The sequence below is a fragment of the Diorhabda sublineata genome, chromosome 7 (assembly GCF_026230105.1).
Source record: "Diorhabda sublineata isolate icDioSubl1.1 chromosome 7, icDioSubl1.1, whole genome shotgun sequence".
NCBI classification, from domain to species: Eukaryota; Metazoa; Arthropoda; class Insecta; order Coleoptera; family Chrysomelidae; genus Diorhabda; species Diorhabda sublineata.
The window spans coordinates 17904101-17923080 of record NC_079480.1 but is presented as its reverse complement, the minus strand read 5'-3'; the positions used below and the strand labels follow the sequence as shown (position 1 = coordinate 17923080).

At 32.8% G+C, this 18980-nt stretch overlaps 1 protein-coding gene across 4 annotated transcripts in view; it reads left to right on the top strand.

The window, feature by feature from the left end:
- Nucleotides 1-3778: 3778 nt before the first annotated feature.
- Nucleotides 3779-18980, top strand: part of LOC130446575 (regulator of G-protein signaling 9) — an 88649-nt gene continuing 73447 nt past the window's right edge. For 2 of the 4 annotated variants that reach the window (XM_056782925.1, XM_056782924.1), the window contains exons 1-2: nt 3779-3962; nt 16200-16458. In XM_056782925.1, the coding sequence (XP_056638903.1) occupies nt 16396-16458 (63 nt within the window). In that variant the 5' untranslated portion in view covers nt 3779-3962; nt 16200-16395. The remainder of the gene's footprint in view (nt 3963-16199; nt 16459-18980) is intronic. The other 2 variants (XM_056782927.1, XM_056782926.1) reach the window with 2 other exon arrangements.

Below are 18980 nucleotides of genomic sequence, written 5' to 3'. Positions count from 1 at the left end.
CTATCATTCGAGAATTATGAAGAAAACTGATTTTATGACAGATGAGATCTAGTGCTGCGGGTCTTTGAAGCTCTAACTAATTTTTCTTTTCTCATCGATATTCAACTGATTTCAAAATTCTTCTCCAAAGGTTGCGACTCTGTACTATTGTTGTCTAATTCGGTTATATCTCTCTAATATCATTCAAAACTGCATCCAACTAGTTCTTCGTAAGCTCTCCTTCTCCATTTGTTTCTATCTCCCCAGAAATCACATTCCTTTCCCATATAAGCAGTTTAGTTTTGTCAGCTTTCGCTAAAACTGATATTTCACTTCTGTATGTAACTGATAGTTGTATCATTGTTCGATACATTGTTTTCGTTTTGTCCGCTTTCTATAACTCCTGAGATCTTATCTATTCCCTCGCTGATCCGACATACTTCGACAACTCTTCAATTCATCTCAGTCCAATTTCTATTGTTATTTGACAGTGTTGCTCCCAGGTATTCAAATTTTTTTCTATCTTATACTTTTTGTATTTGCCCACTTCATTCTTTTTGTATTTCTTTCTACCAATCACATTTTGTCTTAGCATTATATATTTTGTTTTCTCTTGTTTTATTCTCAATCCATATTTTCTGCAACCTCTAATATACAGAATACCATTTTCTGGTTATTGAAGCATATGCATATGCACCCTATTATTTGTATCTTGCCACTGTCGACATTGGATCTTCTCGTTTCAATCAGTTATCTAATGTTATCTTGACTAGCTTCAAAACTTTTTTCTGGATCCCTTATAGATTGAAGGCAAAATAAATTTCGTTTCTATCCATTATGTCATAATCTTGCTCAAAATCTACATAGTATGGAGGCCTAGATTTTGCTGATAGCTTTTATCGATGATCGTCTGATCCGTTGCTCTCTACCTCTATTAAAACTTCGTTGATATACTCTCACTATCCTGTCTTGATACACATTGAGTCTGATTCCCATAAGTTTGGTCAAAACTCTGTACATCATATCAAAAAGTCATATCCCTCTATTATCTCCACATCTACTTATATCTCTTTTCTCTAATATTGGATATATTATTTCATTATTCAATCTTTTAGGCATTTGATCTTCATTCCAAAATTACCGTAATATCCTGCATATTCTGTCTGTATATCTTTCCCATCGTATTTGATAATTCCTGCTGGAATGCCATTCTCTCCAGCATTCATGGTTCTCTATCCATTCTAAGATTTCTTTATCACTTGGTTTCTCCATGAGATCCTCATTTATGATTTCCTCTCTTATATCTTCCTATTCCGGTTCTTCCTCTCGTACATTCCATTCTTCAGAGTAATGAGCTTCTTATTTTATTTTTTTGATCTGGATCTATTGAAAGCCTTCCCCCATTATCCCTGATTCACTCAGTAATTAACTGTGCTCCCTCTTGATTTTTTGACCTCTTTGGGGAAATTTCTCAATTCGTTGCTTCTAAAGTATATTCTTCTATTGTGCCTGAGTATATTTTTGGATTTGGATTTCTGATTCTCTCTTGGTTCCTCTCGATTCAGTTTTTATTCTACTTAGTCGTAATAGATCAGACCATCATCTCTTAATTGTTTTATTCTCAAAAACTAGCGTTTGCTTTGCTACATTTTCCATTAATATCTCTACTTGCATCCACTTCATTTTAACATTGTCGTCTATGTCCATTCATCAGATTTGTTGATGTTTCTACTAGTGAAAAGTGATCTGTTCTTGCATCCTTACCTCTGTAACTTCTCATCTTTCACTAACTTTTGATTACATTGTTTTATTGATATATGGTTCTCAGGCCTTCCATTTGGTAAAATTTATCTTATATTATGTATTTCTCTATGGTAAAAACTAACAATATTTTCTTTTCATGTTCCATAGCGTATTCAATTAGGAACTCTGTTTTCGTGACTTTGTTTGTGCATATTCTTCTCTCCTGTTAATTTCTTGTATATCGTTTCCATTCTCACCTTAGAATTCATATCTCCTACCATCATATTTATAATGTTCCTTGGTGTTTTCTCTAGTACGCTTTCCATAACTTCATAGAACTCCTTCTTTGCTGTCAATTCATTATTTTCTGTGTATCCATTCATTATTTATACTTTCCCGTATTTGTACTTTCACCTTATTTTACACAGTCATTCCGAAATTGCGTCAAAATTAATAGCACTCTTCATAAATTCTCTTATTATTATAAATCCAACTCCAAAAACATCATCTGTTAACATCATTTGCGTTGTTAAAATAACCAAACCGTTGTGAGTTACTGAAAAGTAATAACTTCTCATCTTTCACTTTCGATGATTTTATTTTGTTGGTGAAATTCATGTTGTATTTCTCCATGGGAACAGCTTCTGCTAGGTATCTTCCATGTTCCATAGCGAATTCAATTAGGAATTTTCCATTTCCGTTGCTTTGTCCATGCTTATTCTTCCCTCCTGCCACTTTTTTGTATTATCGTTTCTATTTTGACCTTCGCATTCATATCTTCTATCACCATCTTTATATCGTTCCTTGAAGTTTTCTCTATTCTTAAATACACTTTAAAATCAGGCGTAACTCAAAATTGGGCGATATTCCTTGGAATTATTCATAAAAATCTTACTTTTTCACAGCAAATGGAAGCAACTGAAGATGTGACAATTATTCCTGAAATTTTTAAAAAACAGATATGGTACTTTTTGTTTTGTGACGTTCTTGACCGATTACATAAGTGGTCTACCTACCCTTGAAATAGATTTTTCATAGTGAGCTTGGATTCAGTTCAAGGTAATCTTTATGATATCGAACCGTGTCAAGAGCTTTGTCAACAGTCGGAAATTCTAAAGAAGAATGAGTGTACTTTTCTTCGAAGTCCTCTTTTTGAATGACTTTCTATTTGAAATTTTGATTTTCCTGGAAATTTAGGTACTGTTCGAGACTCGCCACATATTCATAAACGCAAATTGCAATTTTCAAATAATCTAAACTGTTTATAATACACAAATTGAACTTACTCACTATACGGAAAAAACTAAAATAGTATTTTTGGTGAAATTTGTCAAAACTAGATATTATTATATTGAAAAGAAACTAATTTATAGCTATTATTGGTAAATAGCTACATATAAATAATAAGATGCGGCTATGATCTTCAGTTAACAGGGCTTTTGACCACTCCAAACCTTTTTTTATTTTTGTGTACATTTTTGATTATTAGAAACCAATACGAGCCCAAAAACATGTATCAAATTTTAGGAAATAACCCCACTAGTTTTGAATTAGTAATTAGGTTTTATTATTCTAGTGCATAATAATATGAATTGTTCGACAATAGATTATCTAAATATGAGAAATAAATTTTTTACGATATTTCGAAAATATCATTATTTTTTGTTTGCATGCAAACTTCTACTCCTGTTGTTTTTATGATGTTAGAATCTTGTCTCCAAGTTTCCTCGCTATAATTTTAGTGAAAAGTTTCTGAAGTTGTCGTTTTCCCTTTTTTCTTCTTCATCAGTAAGTTTTGAAACGAATTGAATTTTATCACAATAGTCAAACTGATAGATATAATTTCTAGAGTGTCTCGTATGAAATAATTTTGTGAAATGTCTCGCAATTTTCTGAATACGAGCTTCTATAGCAGATGTTCTAGGAATCCGTCTCTCGACTCAAGATATTCTACAGCAATTTTCATTACGAGTTTCACTTTGCCATTTAGAAATCAATAATTTCCCGTAGTCCTGGGAAAAAGGTGCGCGCGCATCGTTTTCCACATACATTCCGCCATTTCCTAACCGAAAATCGAACCTGAAAGTCGCATTCGGGTGATTATTTTGTATGCGGAAAACTAAATACGATTGGAACTAGATTTGAAATTCGGAAAATTCAGTGTGAAAATACGAGAAACGTTTGCTGTGTATGGTGTAATTTGCAGTGGCCTCGGATGAGTCGTATCGCGAATTTTTCTGGTAAGTGTTTTTTATTTTATATGAAAAGTTTCCTAAAGTCATGCGTCCTATGCCTTAATAAAGAACAAGTGAGGGGTTCAAGGTCATTTTTAGATAAACGAATTTCGTTTTATCTCAATTTTTATCACAAAAAACGATGAAAATCTCAAATAAAAACAAATGATTTAAATTTTTCTTCCATTAATTTGATGACTGAAATGACAAGATTATCAAAACATACATTACAAAACTGTCAAAATATATATATATCTGTCAAAAAACACAATATTTATTCAAAACTTTGTCTAAAATTATGATAGAATGTGTAGGCCATTGATAACTAGGTCATAATCGAGTTTCGTGAGTTGTGGTTCTCTTAAATCGGATCTTTATGTATATTTTTGGGTGTGCCTGAATACAACAAAAAATAAAAGGGCCTCCATTTTGCAGTCAATAGTGCCTTCTCACTTCTCTTGGTGACATATGTTGATAAATTTTAACAGCTTCGACCTCATTAATAGTGAAAATTACTTTTTCAACATTCTTCATCATATGCACAAAACTGTGAGGTTTTCAAATGAGTACGGTATCTATATCGGTTGTTGCTTTATTTATCCAAAATTCGATTTGTTTTCATTCGCTTTGGTTTTATTATGTTTTTTGAAAAAGTTTTCAAATCGTTGTAAGGAACATGTGTTTCCGAATTGAAGCACGAACTTCGCAGATGTTATATTGCTCAGTAAATCAGAGATTTCCGTTTGAAAAATATCATAATTTTCCACTTACAATTGTGGAATTTCAATAGCGGCGTCGATTGATCAACAGGGACGGAATAATTTATTGGAATATTAATAAGAGGGTACTTGCATAGTTTAACTAAGAAATAGTTTTGGATAGTTTATATACATCTTTTATTATAATGTTTTTCTAATTATTCGATCAATATTGATAGGGAATGAAATTTTTTAAAATTCCAAAATTTTGTAGGTGGTTTAAACATTTCAGTAAGGGCGCTATATTGCGTGACGTCATAGGTATGAATTAAATACTGAATAATTACGAACCGTTACTCTAAAATTAGTAAAATTATGAAACTTTGATTAATATGAACAATGATTTATAAATCGTGATTTGTGCCATGATGTGAAAATACCACGACTGTTACACCTGATAAAGTTTTATATATATACAAATAAATATGTACAAAAATGGTTAGAAACTGTTGGTCATTTTGACGATACTGCGAGATGTAATTATTTTTGTTGCCAGGATCATTTTAATGTACATTAAATTTAAATTCAACTTTTTATGGTAGTTTAGTTTATTATGCTTTCAATTTTTAACGTGATTATGTGATAAATTAGATTAGAAAAGGTTTATTCAGTAACTAATAAATAAAAACTGTATCATAACAGCACACGCTATGTTGCCGGCAATGATAACCTCGTGATCATCAAGCAGACATCAGGTCAATGTTTTTATCAAACCTACGATATCACAACTGGAAACCAATGTGAATCGTTTTCTTATGTAGTTGAAAATTTGAAATATCCCTGATTATCAATAAAATATTTCATTTCAAGAACTCAAAATAAACAAAAAATAAATACTTTTAAAAAATGCAAGTACATAATCTAACAAAAAAGCGTTTTATTTACTTAAATCAATATTCACAGTGGTATTTGTACAATTATTCATATTTATGATTATTATATTTGTTATTTTTTTTTTCTTTCACTGTAACTTCTTCATAGTTTCTATTTTTGAGGTTGAAGATACCACAGTATCAAGAAAATCTAAATGTGTCAATTTGGGCTCTGGTTCCTCCAGAGCAGAAGTTTCTGCTTTGGGCACATATTCAAATTCCTGGCTTTCAACATTAGAAATTTTAATATTGTGATATAATGGATGGAATCTTCAAAATCTGGTTGTTTGGTACATTTATTCTTACGATATCTCAAAAACACGTTCATTATTTACTTCTAAAGGTCGTAAAGACACATATTGTTTGAAAATATCTAAGAAACTTGTTTTATGGCTTTTTTTATTGGCGGTTTATGGGGGGAAGTTTGTGAAATTTACTTATATGATTAAATTTATGGTAGTTTCCAGCATTGATTAATGGGACCATAACGTTGATTATTTCCATTGACATTGTCTTGAGAAATATGCAATTAGAACATTTTCGGTGTAATTTTTGATTTTTTTAATGTTACACCAATCCATAAATTCGGGATATGACTTGTACATTGTACGCAATTTGGGGAGGAGTCCAATCAGTTTCCTCCTCCATCTTTGTGTAGATTAACAATCAGTATTTTATGAATCAAAATTTGGAAAATATTTTGCAAAATGATGATAACATTTCACATTTCTTTATAATAGTACACACAACAAAACATAATCTACGGTGATTTGATAATTATACAAATAAAAAAGAGTGTTATAATGATTCAGACATTTTAAAAGTATTTCTGTTCTCGCACGCTTTAGACGTGTGTATCATTTATTAAAATAACTAGTTAAGAAAAGTTTTACATTGTTCAACAAGCTCAATATTTACCAAAACGAGCGCCAGCAAATTTTGAAAATTATAAAAGTTACGCCGAAATTTATCCAAATGAGTGATCACTTCTTCACGATTATTGACTCCATGGTTTCCACAAAAATAATAAAAATATTCTATTCCTCATTGTTAGGTAACTTGGAGAAAATATCACAATACATAGTGTATGTCTACAAATATTCCAGCTCAAATTATCACATCTGATAGTTTTAGAAAGATATAGAAATGTTCTTTGGGACACTTTTAACTTTTTTAAAAAGTACTTTTATTTACAGAAAATAACTTTACAGACAAATCAATATTTTAAAAATGAACAGTAACAAAACAATGAATTGAATTAATTTAATGCAATGAACTTATATTTATTTGATACGTATTTTGGAATCCGCTGACTATGTGAATATTGTTTATTGCACTTTGGAATCCGTTGGTCGTGTGGCAGTGTCGGGGACCTTTCACATTTCTATATCTTATTTGGAAGCTCTAGATTCACGATCAGGAACATATGAAAATTGTTTATCAATTAGTAATTCATCATAAAAAACGAGATATAGTTGTGTGATCGACAATTGCTTCCTTCCTATATCATTTATGGTATCCTACAGGCAAAAGTCACAGAAGTATTTAATATATTCAATTAAATAACACACTACCCTCATGTCTCCATCAAAATCTCACTCGCATTCCATTTATTTAAATACAGTTAATATAGAAATAATTTTCTTTGAGATATATGGAATGTGCCAGTGAAAATAAGTGTCTCCATCGTATAGTTCTAGGCTTTCATTGAGCAGTCATACACGTCCTTCACATTCTCAATTCTCAAATTTCGCCCAAAAAACCTGCTGATCTTGACTATCCGTCATTGTTCGGAGGATTCGAAAAATTTTTTTGACTCAACTTACCAGTAAGATGAGCCCATCGCTGTAACCAAATTACGCCGACATTTGCCACTCATGGATTCCCAACCATGATGGTCTCGGAGAATGCGTCAATCTTTGTGAGTGAAGAATTTAAGCGATTTTGTTCCCAGAGTAGGAGTATTCAAAAACTCATTGCGCCGGGTCATCCAGCCACGAACGGTCTGAACGTGATGTTCAGACCCACCTTAAACGTCGATTAAACACTATTTCTGACGATCCAGACCCCATGTATGCAAAAGTCTGCCAGGACGGAAGATTTCAGTATTACCTACTAAGGGGGTCCAGAAAAGCACTAAAATTTTTCCAGAATTGATATCAGGAGGGCATCGCTGACTGAATCAATTTGGGGTTTGTTACATCCCACGTATTACAAATCGTAACAATTTTCGACCTTTTTATGCCGGGTTAAGAGAACATTGATATAAATGATAATAAATTTACGCTTCGGATATGAAAAAATGTACAAGTGCTACGAAAGCATCGCTTTCAAGCATTCCAGAACGGTGTTTCCACTTAATTAAGTAAATCAGGATATGAGAATGAGTAGTATTTATAGGTAAAAAACATGATTAAAACGATTTTATTCACAAAATGAAGATTATCCTCCTTCACCGAAAGCATATCCAATAATTGTTCCGATAGAATAATATTGAGACTTTACCGTGGACGGCAAATAGTCCTGATATGAATACCAATTTCTAAAAGTGGTTGGTGAGAAAAATATCGCCTCAACAATCGAGAAGTACTTGGGCAGCCATTGAAACAGCATGGAAAACCTTAATTTTAATGGAAATACTTTCCAGAATTTTATTCAATTCATTCCAAGAATATTGGAAAAAGTGATTGGAAAGTATGCTGCTCTGATTAAAAAAAATTTGTTCTCCTATTAATTTATTTACTGTTAATTATTTGAAACCTTTGGTCTGTTGTTTAAGTTTTTTCTTTTGGAATATACGTCTCTGTCAGTACAAGTAAAAAACCATAAAATATACCTTTGCATTGTATTTAGCATTTTTCCATCTAATTAATGATAACTGAAATATTTAGCGTCGCTTTTGAATAATCTATGTGTCACATTCAACCTCCCTGTGTTATTGTATTGTTCGGATTATGGAGAATTTGTGTTGGAAAAGAGATTCCGCAAGAGAGACGCATGCGGTTATTGTTGGTTGGTGACAATTATGAATATTGATGATGAATACGTTGTTTCGTATATAAAATAAATTGGTTTCGGAATTAAAATGAGAAACCGTAGGTAGTGGTAAAACTCGATAATGATGTTAATAAATCAGTATGCATGACAAAAAATAACGCTGGAAAAAATGTTTCCTGTTTGCATGTTAACGAGATATCACCTTAAAAAATGGCAACTACTTTGTTCTGCTCAATTTCAGGGATTATATGTTGAAGTTTCCCTGATTTTCGTAAAATTATTCACAGATGTGATAAATTTATATTATCTCAACCGTTGAAAAATATCAAATTCTGACAATTACTTGTCAATTATTGTCAATAATTATGAATGAATATCACTTTGTATTTATAAGCCATAATTATAAATCTTTTGTATTTTAAGAACAAAACCCTTGAACTTTTCTGTAGTGGCAATTTAAGCACAGAAATATCTCGTTTTAGCAAAAAATCTATACTCGTAAAAGAGCAGAAAGTAACAGACACTTTATCAAATTACGATTATCTTTGGCAGCTATTCATGACTTAGGTATTTATGGTTACCAGCAAATTACGGAGATAAAAAAACATTGTTCGTGGAAGTCTACAACAGTAGCCGAGGGCTACGTTGATAATTCCGTTGCTTATAGAAATACCATTGCGACAAAATCTCTTGCATCCATTAACCACACAGCAGATTTTGGAACGTCATTATCCACTATTGTTTGTGGTAGTTCTGAGGATTTCGGTAGTGTGTTGAGGAACTTCCTAGCTAGCAATTATTCTAGTTGTAAGATTAATATTGATTGTTTTATATTTATCTGATTTCCTCGTTATAAATAGTAGTGTTAAAAATATATTAACACGTTTTTACGTAAAAAATAGCTTTTCGTTGGCTGTCATTGAAGTGTCACTTTTGATGGCAGTGGTTTTAAAAAAACTTTTCCCGTTCATTGATAGAGTTACAAATCTATCTATTGTATTATTTTCGCTCTTTGAACATTCTATTTTTTGTGAACTTTCATGAGTGAGGACACTTCTTCGCATTCGACTAGGTAAAATTATTATCATCAGTTCCCTTTTCCGAAAAATGCAAAATGAATTTCGCCACCCTCCACGAAAAAATCCGTGGCCATTATTTCAACCCTATAGACCCGGAAATTTTTATATAAACGGATCAGAATGAAGCTTTTTTCCGTGTCTCTAAACCTTACCATTTGATCCAATCACCACAATCCTCGGAAAAAGCCGTGGTCTAATTTCAATCTTAGAAACACGGAAATTTTAAAACTAAACTAACCTAACCTAATCTAACCTAATCATCCGTAACCAATTGTCACGGATATTAGTCACTCGTGTAACGTTGTGCACTATCAACAAGCTTAGAATAAGAGTCAGAGAATAAATTACAAGATATAGACAGTATTTTCATAAATTCATTATTACTTAGGTTATTCTTACAATCAAATCATTTATTAATAAAGTTTTTGTATAATTCGTTCTGAACAAATGAGAAAAATACGTAATATATTGGGATTAGAAATGGCATATAGGGTAAGGTACCCTATGGCACCTTAAGCGTAGGTGCAAAATGAAATTCAAATTTCTTGACTATGGAATATTTTGTTACATTGACTTTTTTTTATTTATATACAAGAAACTTAGAGCTTTATCTAAATGTTTACATCATAAAAATATTCTCATGACACTTTTAACAAAATTTTTTTGTACAAACATGTAATATTCAGGAGTTATTGGCACCTAACGCTAGTCATTGGCATAGCTATCACTGTAGTCATTGGCACATATTTATATAATGTTGGCACCTTGAGGAGCCAGTTATTGGCATCCCAAATTTGAAATTTTTGAACTGTGGACAACAATGTACACTTAAATATAACAAAAAATAACTGGAGTTGTGGATATAATTTTTTTATTAACTAAAGCTTTTTGGATTGACATGATTTGCATAGAAAATGCTCTACATATAGATTGTGTTTTTTAAGGCATCGGTAATGGTAAATTCGAATACACTTTTCACATTTGATGGCAAAATTGGAACAGCATATATAACATAACCCTTTATTTACGATTATATTGTTTTTTGGAGGACTTTGCTCTTGAGATGTTCCATCTTCAGATAAATTTTTTTCATCAACTTTAATTTTATCTGTTTTAATCTGATCAAAATTTTCTTTCACGTTTTCTTCTGTCTGTTTCGTGTACTCGTTATGTTCAAGTGCCGATGATAAATTTCTGATGTGTGTTTTCTTTTTTAACGCTTTTGCTTTTGAAGCTTTGGTAGTAGCGTTCACTTCTCTCTTCTTTTTGTTCTCCTCTTTCTTTTTTTCTTTTTCAATTTTTTCTTTTTGCTTGTCTTCTTGGATTTTTTTCCATCCGGTAGATGTAATGACAAAAGGTATTCTTTCGGTTTGGCTTTTACCTTTTCTCTCTGGTGTCTGATGCCAAAACAAATATTCTGCAATCGGTTTTGTTGGGGTGCCATTTCTTTGTTCCATGTTAGATGCTTCAAACTCACCTGAACAACTGGGAGATTGTAAAGATCGTTCAGAAATATTTTTGGACTCAATGTATTCATTGTCAAGTGAGTTGGATTCAGTATAGTCGTCTCGTCCTAGTGTTATATCCTCAAGAATTATAATTTTTTTGTTTACACCAGCAGATGATGTAGATGGTTGACAGAAATCTGCGCTGATAATTGGCATTTTATATATTTGTTCTTCTGTAAATGGAAGTTGCTCTTGCAGTTGGGTAGGCTCTGCTGAATCTATATCATAAATTGTAACAGCAGAATCGTTTTCTTCATCATTATGGTAATTCTCGTGTGTATTATTTGTTAGCTTTTTAAAAATATTTACTAATAGCCCAAAGTCTTCATTTGAATTATCTACGTTTGGAGATTGTGTTTTTGCCTTAATTTGCTCTAACTTTTCAACTTCGATTATTTCAACAAAGTCATCGTAAGTGACGCAGGAACAGCCCTCAACATTTTGTTGAATAGGTTGTTTAATATTAGTTGATTTGCCGAGACACTTATAAAAATCTATTCTATTCACATCCCACGGACACAAACCACAAGCTTCAAAGCCATTTGAAATAGAAGTGGTTTTTAGACTTGCTACAGCTTCTTTGAGAATAGGAGCAAAATGAACCTTATTTAACTGAATAAACGGGTTATTTCTCCTCCACTTTAAAACTGCTAATTTCCAAGCATTCTTTAAATGTTTAAAACAAGAAACATCTGCCGGCTGTAGCAGTCTTGTGGCACTTGGGTATAAGGCGATAAGGATTATTTGTAGTGCTGAGTTCGTACGTCATGTGGGTTTTATGCCAATCCACAAACAAAATTATAGGAAAAGTAACGATTTTTTAACAAGATGAGGATGAAGCATGTTTGAAATATATTCAAAAAATAGTTTCGACTTCATCCACCCGTTGTCACTACTTCCTAAGCCCCAATCGCCTGGCACGCTATTAACAATGTTACTAGGAAGTCTTTTGTACGGATAGATGACCATTGGCGGTGTGACAGCACCAGACGCTGCAAATGTAAACATCACCGTCAAATTAGCTTTAGCGAATCCTTGATCTAGCTGGGGGAGCAATGACTTTTTCTTCTTTAGGGCATAAAAGGAAACAAGTTTCGTCGCCATTGTACACCCTTTCCGGGTCGTTTAGAATTTCAAAATAGTTTTTCTCTTTCAAATACTTTTCTATGCCATGAAACCAATTTCTAATGTCGTTTTCAGAAATAGCGCTGCTGGCTTTGGTGACTGCTTCCGGTGTTCGATTAACGAGGTTTGGGTGTCTGTTTAAAAATACTTTGTACCAGTGTCTTCCTGGAGTATTGTCTTAAATGGAGTTGGCCGAGGATTCAGGTCTAAAAACGTTTTCACAGATGCCTGCACATCGTTTTTTCGTCTGGGGAAACCCTTTCTATAGCTATCAATAATCCATTGCTCTAATGTATTTTCCTCTTCTTCTGTCAAGTAAGACGAAGGACCGTGGCGAATTTTCTTAAATTTTTCACTCAAGCGGTACTGTAGAGTTGGTCTAGGAATTCCATATTTCACAGCTGCTTGTTTTTTTGGCATCCCATTTTGAATGTCCACCAAAGCTTTTTTTCGTCGTATCCTTTGACATATTTGGATTTTTCTCTAACTTTTGGCAGTGTAGTCTATTAAAAAAGAAAAAAAATGTAGAAAAACTTACTTAAAGTTCAGTCAAAAGAAAATAAAAATTTTTGAGCTTTTTTAAAGAAATTCATGTGTAGAAGATTGCTCAATTAAATAATGTTAAAATTGTTTAGAAACAATATAACGTCTTTATATAATTGACTTTATTGCCCAAAAACCGTTTAAAAGTTTGAAATTTAATTGTTATTCAAAAATTTCATATGTGCCAATCACTAGACACACGCTAACTGCAGATTGCACTAGTTATTGGCACGTATACCAATAACTACTCACACAAATAATTTTGTACCTAGTAATCGGCACCCACAAAATTAACAAAATTTAACGAACATTTTCCTAAGAATCAATACTCAACAATGCTAACGATCTTTATCGATCTATCGTAAAACAGATAAACATAAATCAAGTAAAAGAAAATATTGTAGAAACCTTTAAACACAACACTTTTCTAATCGACACAGCAAAGTAATGGCGTTCACCAGTTCACAGTTGAAATAAAGTGAGATTCAAAGAAGCCATTTGCAGAAATATGGTGGCAACTGTATTACTCACTGAGAATACAGTACCATCTAGTATTAGATACTGAAATTTAAAGCTGGTAATGTAAAGAAATTTTGTAAATGTAATAAATGAAGAGAAATGCCAATCACTCGGCCAGTGCCAACTATTAGGTATCTTACCCTATGTCAGATTTCATCTGTAAGTGGTAATTATCCGTGGACGATATATTTGTTTTTGGATGGTACTTATCCGTGGACTGTATTCATCCGTGAGCTGAAGCTTATTATTGTAACATTCACGGCTGAAATTAGAGAGACGTATAAATCTTCATTCGACTCATTTCTTTAACAATGTCCGACACTTCTATAGCCGATATAGGAAAACAAAGGCCACAGAGAATAAATCAAATGATGATTCTGACACATGAAAGTAAAAGATGGAGAAAATTGGTAAATGAATAATAAAGACATTTTCTTAACAGTTCAAAAGAAGGTAAAATAATTTATAAAAGATAATATTTTAATAAAAAAAAATGAATCGCTCTCGTTTATAATGACTCCACTCAGTATCTGTCAAAATAGAATGATTTTCAAATTTTTTATTTTTGCTTAAAAAAACGTGTTTCACTTATTTTCACTATATAACTGGTATCTGTGTTCGTTGTTTTCTTGTCTGTCTGAGAATTTTTTCAAACAATTTCGTTGATTTCAGCTTAGTAGATGTTTTTGTTGCTTCTATACATTTACTTCCTCTCCTCAATAAAAAAAACTTCCATTTCGGATAAAACTATGTGAAAATACTTCAAGTAGTAGATGAATTCGTTTCAAGTTGGCGTATAGTTTTAGAAATGATGTGACATAAACTGAAACGAAATACTGAAACCTTGAGAAGAAACTTTCCAATATTTATGTGGGATATCAAAGCCTGGAGTTCGTCGAGTTTGGATTTATTATAAAACTCGTAGAAAATACCATGTCAAATATTTGAAACTGCGCTGGAATGTCGAATTTAATCCTTGAAATTGAAGTTTCAAACGTTTGGTAGAACCATTCGTCACAAAGAAGTATGCAAATGATGGCTCTTAAAAAAATTGAATATTTATGGATCAAGTTCAATCTGTATAAAAATAGATTAGTTTCACCTAATTTACTATTTGGTTTGAACATTAAGAGTAGTATTAAGTTATGGTATTTTTAATAACTGATCAATGATTTCCACCTGATGATTGGTACAATTAATCTCTACAATTGTTGATATAAAAGGAATACCAATCCTTAGTAGATACGGGTACACATAATACAAAGTATAAACTGCAATGTGAAAGGTTATGACGATAATAAAGTTATGCTAAGCTTTGTTCTAAGCTCTGCTGATCTCTGCTAAGTTCCTCGTACATCTATTTGGTACTTTATTTTTTAGATATGGCAACACGAATGTGAATATTTGTACATGAATTTGAACAACCGAATGAAAATAAGATCAAATTAGTATCGGATTGTACATCATACTTATTTGAAAATCACACTATTAAACAGAACACACCAACTGTACTTATTTTATATACTGAAGATCATATTTTCCATGTTTCCATAAACCTTATCTAGAAATGTCTTAGTGATAAAAATATGAAATTTTAACTACAGATTTCGTGAAGTTAGTAGGTAATTTCTGTCATGAGGCTATCGCCCTGTCTGATGACTCCTGGTGTGAATATCTCTTCCCCATAAGTGTCTCCTGCCTTTAATTTGGTCGTGGTGTTGGTATTGAGACTACGGACTGCACTTACGATGGTGTCTGGCGTTTCTTCCGATATCAGTATATTTGTGATGTCGGAGAGGCGAACCCTATCAAACACCTTGGTCAAATCGATGAGGCAGACATACGCTGCTGTATTAAATTCAATTGATTTTCCTTTTAGTTGTTTAATAATGAATATGGCGTCAGTCGGCGCTTCAAGTCTTTCCTTTAAAATGCTAGTGGAGACTTTTATGCTTGTGTTCAGCAGCGTAGGTATTTCCGATGTCTCTAAAATTTTGTTAAAGAGAATTTTTAAATGTTTTCCTAGCTCGGGACCGGCAAGTCTGTTCCGGGGGCTTTTCGGTTTTTCAGTTTTTCTACTGAATATAAAGTTAAGTTCTTCCCTAGTTAATTAGGAATTTAAATGATTATATCTCTTTCATTATTATTAATCGACTTATCGCTTGAAGATGAACAGTCACGTTTCTCAGTTTATTGACGGTAATGGATCAGGAAGACGACAATGAAAATCTAGTAAGTAAACAATCGTGATACTGCTTAGTGATGCTGAACAAGATCAGAAAATATTCTTATATTGTTGGAAGTAGGCCATAATTAGAATCAGGGTAATTTCACAAATAGAATTTTTATATATTCTGATTTAGAAGCCGTTTCACGAACACATTTTTCTATGAGCACGATATTAAATTTGATTTGATAAATCATCAATGGAGTACAAATAAGATAATATTCACCAGGCACTAAAGCCAGAAGATCATTATAGTGATCTTTGGACTTAGTGTTGCTGATGAAAACTATTCCAAAGAGTATAACAAAGAAGATTTATACCATTACTTTAGAATGAGTAAATGAGGTCCAGACTGAGGTACTATTCAGTAAATTGCCTTAAAAAAATGCAAAATTATACATAGAAAAGGTGAAAAGCTTCTTTATGGGTTAACAATGTCTAGAACTGAGCTATAGAAAGACACAAGAGTGGTTATGTAATAACTCAAATTCCCAACTTATGGAAAATAAGGCCTTCGAATGCACTATGATAAATCTAGATCGAAGTTTCCCTTCGTAATCTAATTTCTAAGTTTTTTCGATGTTTCACTTTAATGATGTTTCCATTTATTTCTAGTTTTGCGTTTTATGTGGGGGTGAGTGTGGGCACAATGGGGCGGGGGCAGAGCTCGCCCATGGAGCTCGGCTAGAGGCTTCCTGCCGGCTGCCCGCCGGCTAACCGGCTGCCTAAATACCGAAGCAGCGGCCGCTTAAGCCGGCCGGTCCCCTCTGCCGCCCCCACACCCCGGAGCAGCCAAAGGCGTCGTACGCCCATGGAGCCGCCAGCGGCTGATCACCGGGACCATAAATGCCATAGGCCCAGTGCCTTTTCCAAAGTAAGTATACATTATTTTTTTATTACCGATTTTGAAATACTTGCTCGACCCAATCCATTTTGTTACCATTCTCTGAATCGGGCTTCTATTGTAGGCACGTTCAATGGGATCAAAAATCTATACATTATAAGTAACACTATAACTTGAAGATAAATTATTATTTAGATTTCTGAATAGCTTAGGTTCGAAACAAATTTATGAGTCCTCGTAGATATAGCATCAAATGCTATAGGTGAAATAATTTGAAAATTACATTTCTCAATTATGTTTCAAATATTTTCGATGGTGGCTTCAAACGCTGTGGATCTTTCTCAGACTACAGCTTTCCTTTAAAGCAAGAACTAGAAATGAACTAGAATAGAAAACAGTCTATCGATTTGCTGGACTACAGGACGTAGCAAAAATGCCAAATCAAAGCTGTTTTCAGATTATAAAGTAATAAATACAATTATACAGTTTACCAATGTGTATATCAATGGTATCAAATGCAAATACACGCGTCTACGATGTTTAAAATATGGACACAATAATATTCAAATATGTATCTCACATCCATTTCCAAATGAGATGTTTTTGATTTGATGTTATCAAAATTAGAAATAAAAAATTAGCTCCTTCAAGAGACCATCTGAAAATATTCATCCAGAATTTTCAAGAAAACGATACATCATATTATCTGCCATTAGACAGCTATTTACATTTACGGGAAATGTTTTTTAGATATCACGTACAGAATAAATCTGCAAAGTATTGGGGAAAGATGCTCTTATTAGTTGACCCAATATATTTACAAATAACGTGAAAATATATTGTGGTAGGCAGTCCAAAGGATAACTCAAAGTACAGTGGACTAGTATAGATGTAGTCAAGAGGATGGTGAAACATATTGAATTCACAGGCAAAGAGATATTACTACTGATAAAATTCCACAAGTAGTGCATTAGTCATGGAATTACTAGAAGAAAAGTTGACTTGTATGGGTACGATTCGTGAAAATAAGGCCCAATTGCCATCAGAATTTGTAACCGAAAGAAGCATATGAGTAAATAGTTCTTCATTTGATATTTACCAGGCAAAGTGCACTTTGGTCTCGAATTGTTCAAAAAATAACAAATTTTTACTCTCTTTATCAACAATGCATCACGAAATAGCGTTAATTACTGATTTGAATAGATCTAGCTCTATACTTAATATGAAATATTGAGAAATTCTCGTCGTTGGCCCCTTTCTCAATTTTTAAAATATTTCTGCCAAGAATGCTTCATGATTTTGATAAACTTATTAGTGTATCAAGAAAAATAACAAGATGATAATTTTTTAATGAGCTAGTCTACATCCTAATAAGGACTATCATGTTTAAAAAGTTCTGATTCCCCCAATATCACCACAAATGAAGCAACTCATAAGAATTTTTGCATCAATTGTAACCAATTTACATGAAATGCGCAGATGAAGAACAAACTTTTATTGAATCGAATGAAGATGTGTAAAAAGCATAGACAAGCTTAGTTCACTGATATTGTTCTATGTTTAGAATGTCCAGCATAATCATTTTATTTTTAAGTAGGACATTTTCTGAAATCACTATTCAATTTGTTCCACAACAACTCGGATTGAGATCGGGAGATCGGAACGACCAAATCAAATTCTTTCAGATATTTCAGCGCAGCTTCTAGGAATCCTTGGGATTGTTGTTATGGTAGAAAATTCATTTTTTGGCTCTCAGAGAAAAGCCAGAATGTACTACATATTCCTGTGATATTTTTTATAATCTTTTCTCAAAATCCTCCTAATTTTCAACAGGGAGAGTATTATTTTGAATTCCAATAAATGGATTTTGGGGTGGGCAGGTTTCTCTCATATATTGTAAACTATTCAATGAATTCTGTGCAATTGACGTATCGTAATACATTTTTAGTAAAAAATTAATGGATTACAAGTGTGCACAAGGTTGATTCAATTTGAAAAAAATGTCAATTGGAAATGTTGGATATCTGTAATAAACCGCAATTCTGTACGTACTTGACCTTAATGATTAGAGCAAAGATGTACAGATTGATCAAAATAAACTGACAAATTTCGAATTGCTTTCTCATTATCGACTAGTTGGATTTATTTTTCTTTGTAAATCTTTGGCAGACCTCTCGATATTTGTCGTTTAAAATAAATGTGCCTGTTTTATTAATTTTATTTACCACCCCAAACTGACACCACAATAAACTACACCGATTAGCGACCAATTCAACCAAATTGTCATAGAGATAGCCTACGTTCGAAGACAAGCACGGCACCGAAAGAAAAAGATTAAGTTCTCCCGAGAAAGCAAATGTCGGAAGGTATTTCGCAGCCACTAATAAAATTAAATAGGAAGATTTTTAGAAAACTCTCCTCCGAGAAGACGCAGGGTGCTAATGGGTTAATCGATACTAATTACTTGATATCTATCTGATCTAACACTAGAATAATATTTTCTCAATCCTGTAGAGTGCGACATTTGTTGAAATTGACCTACTTCTGTTTCT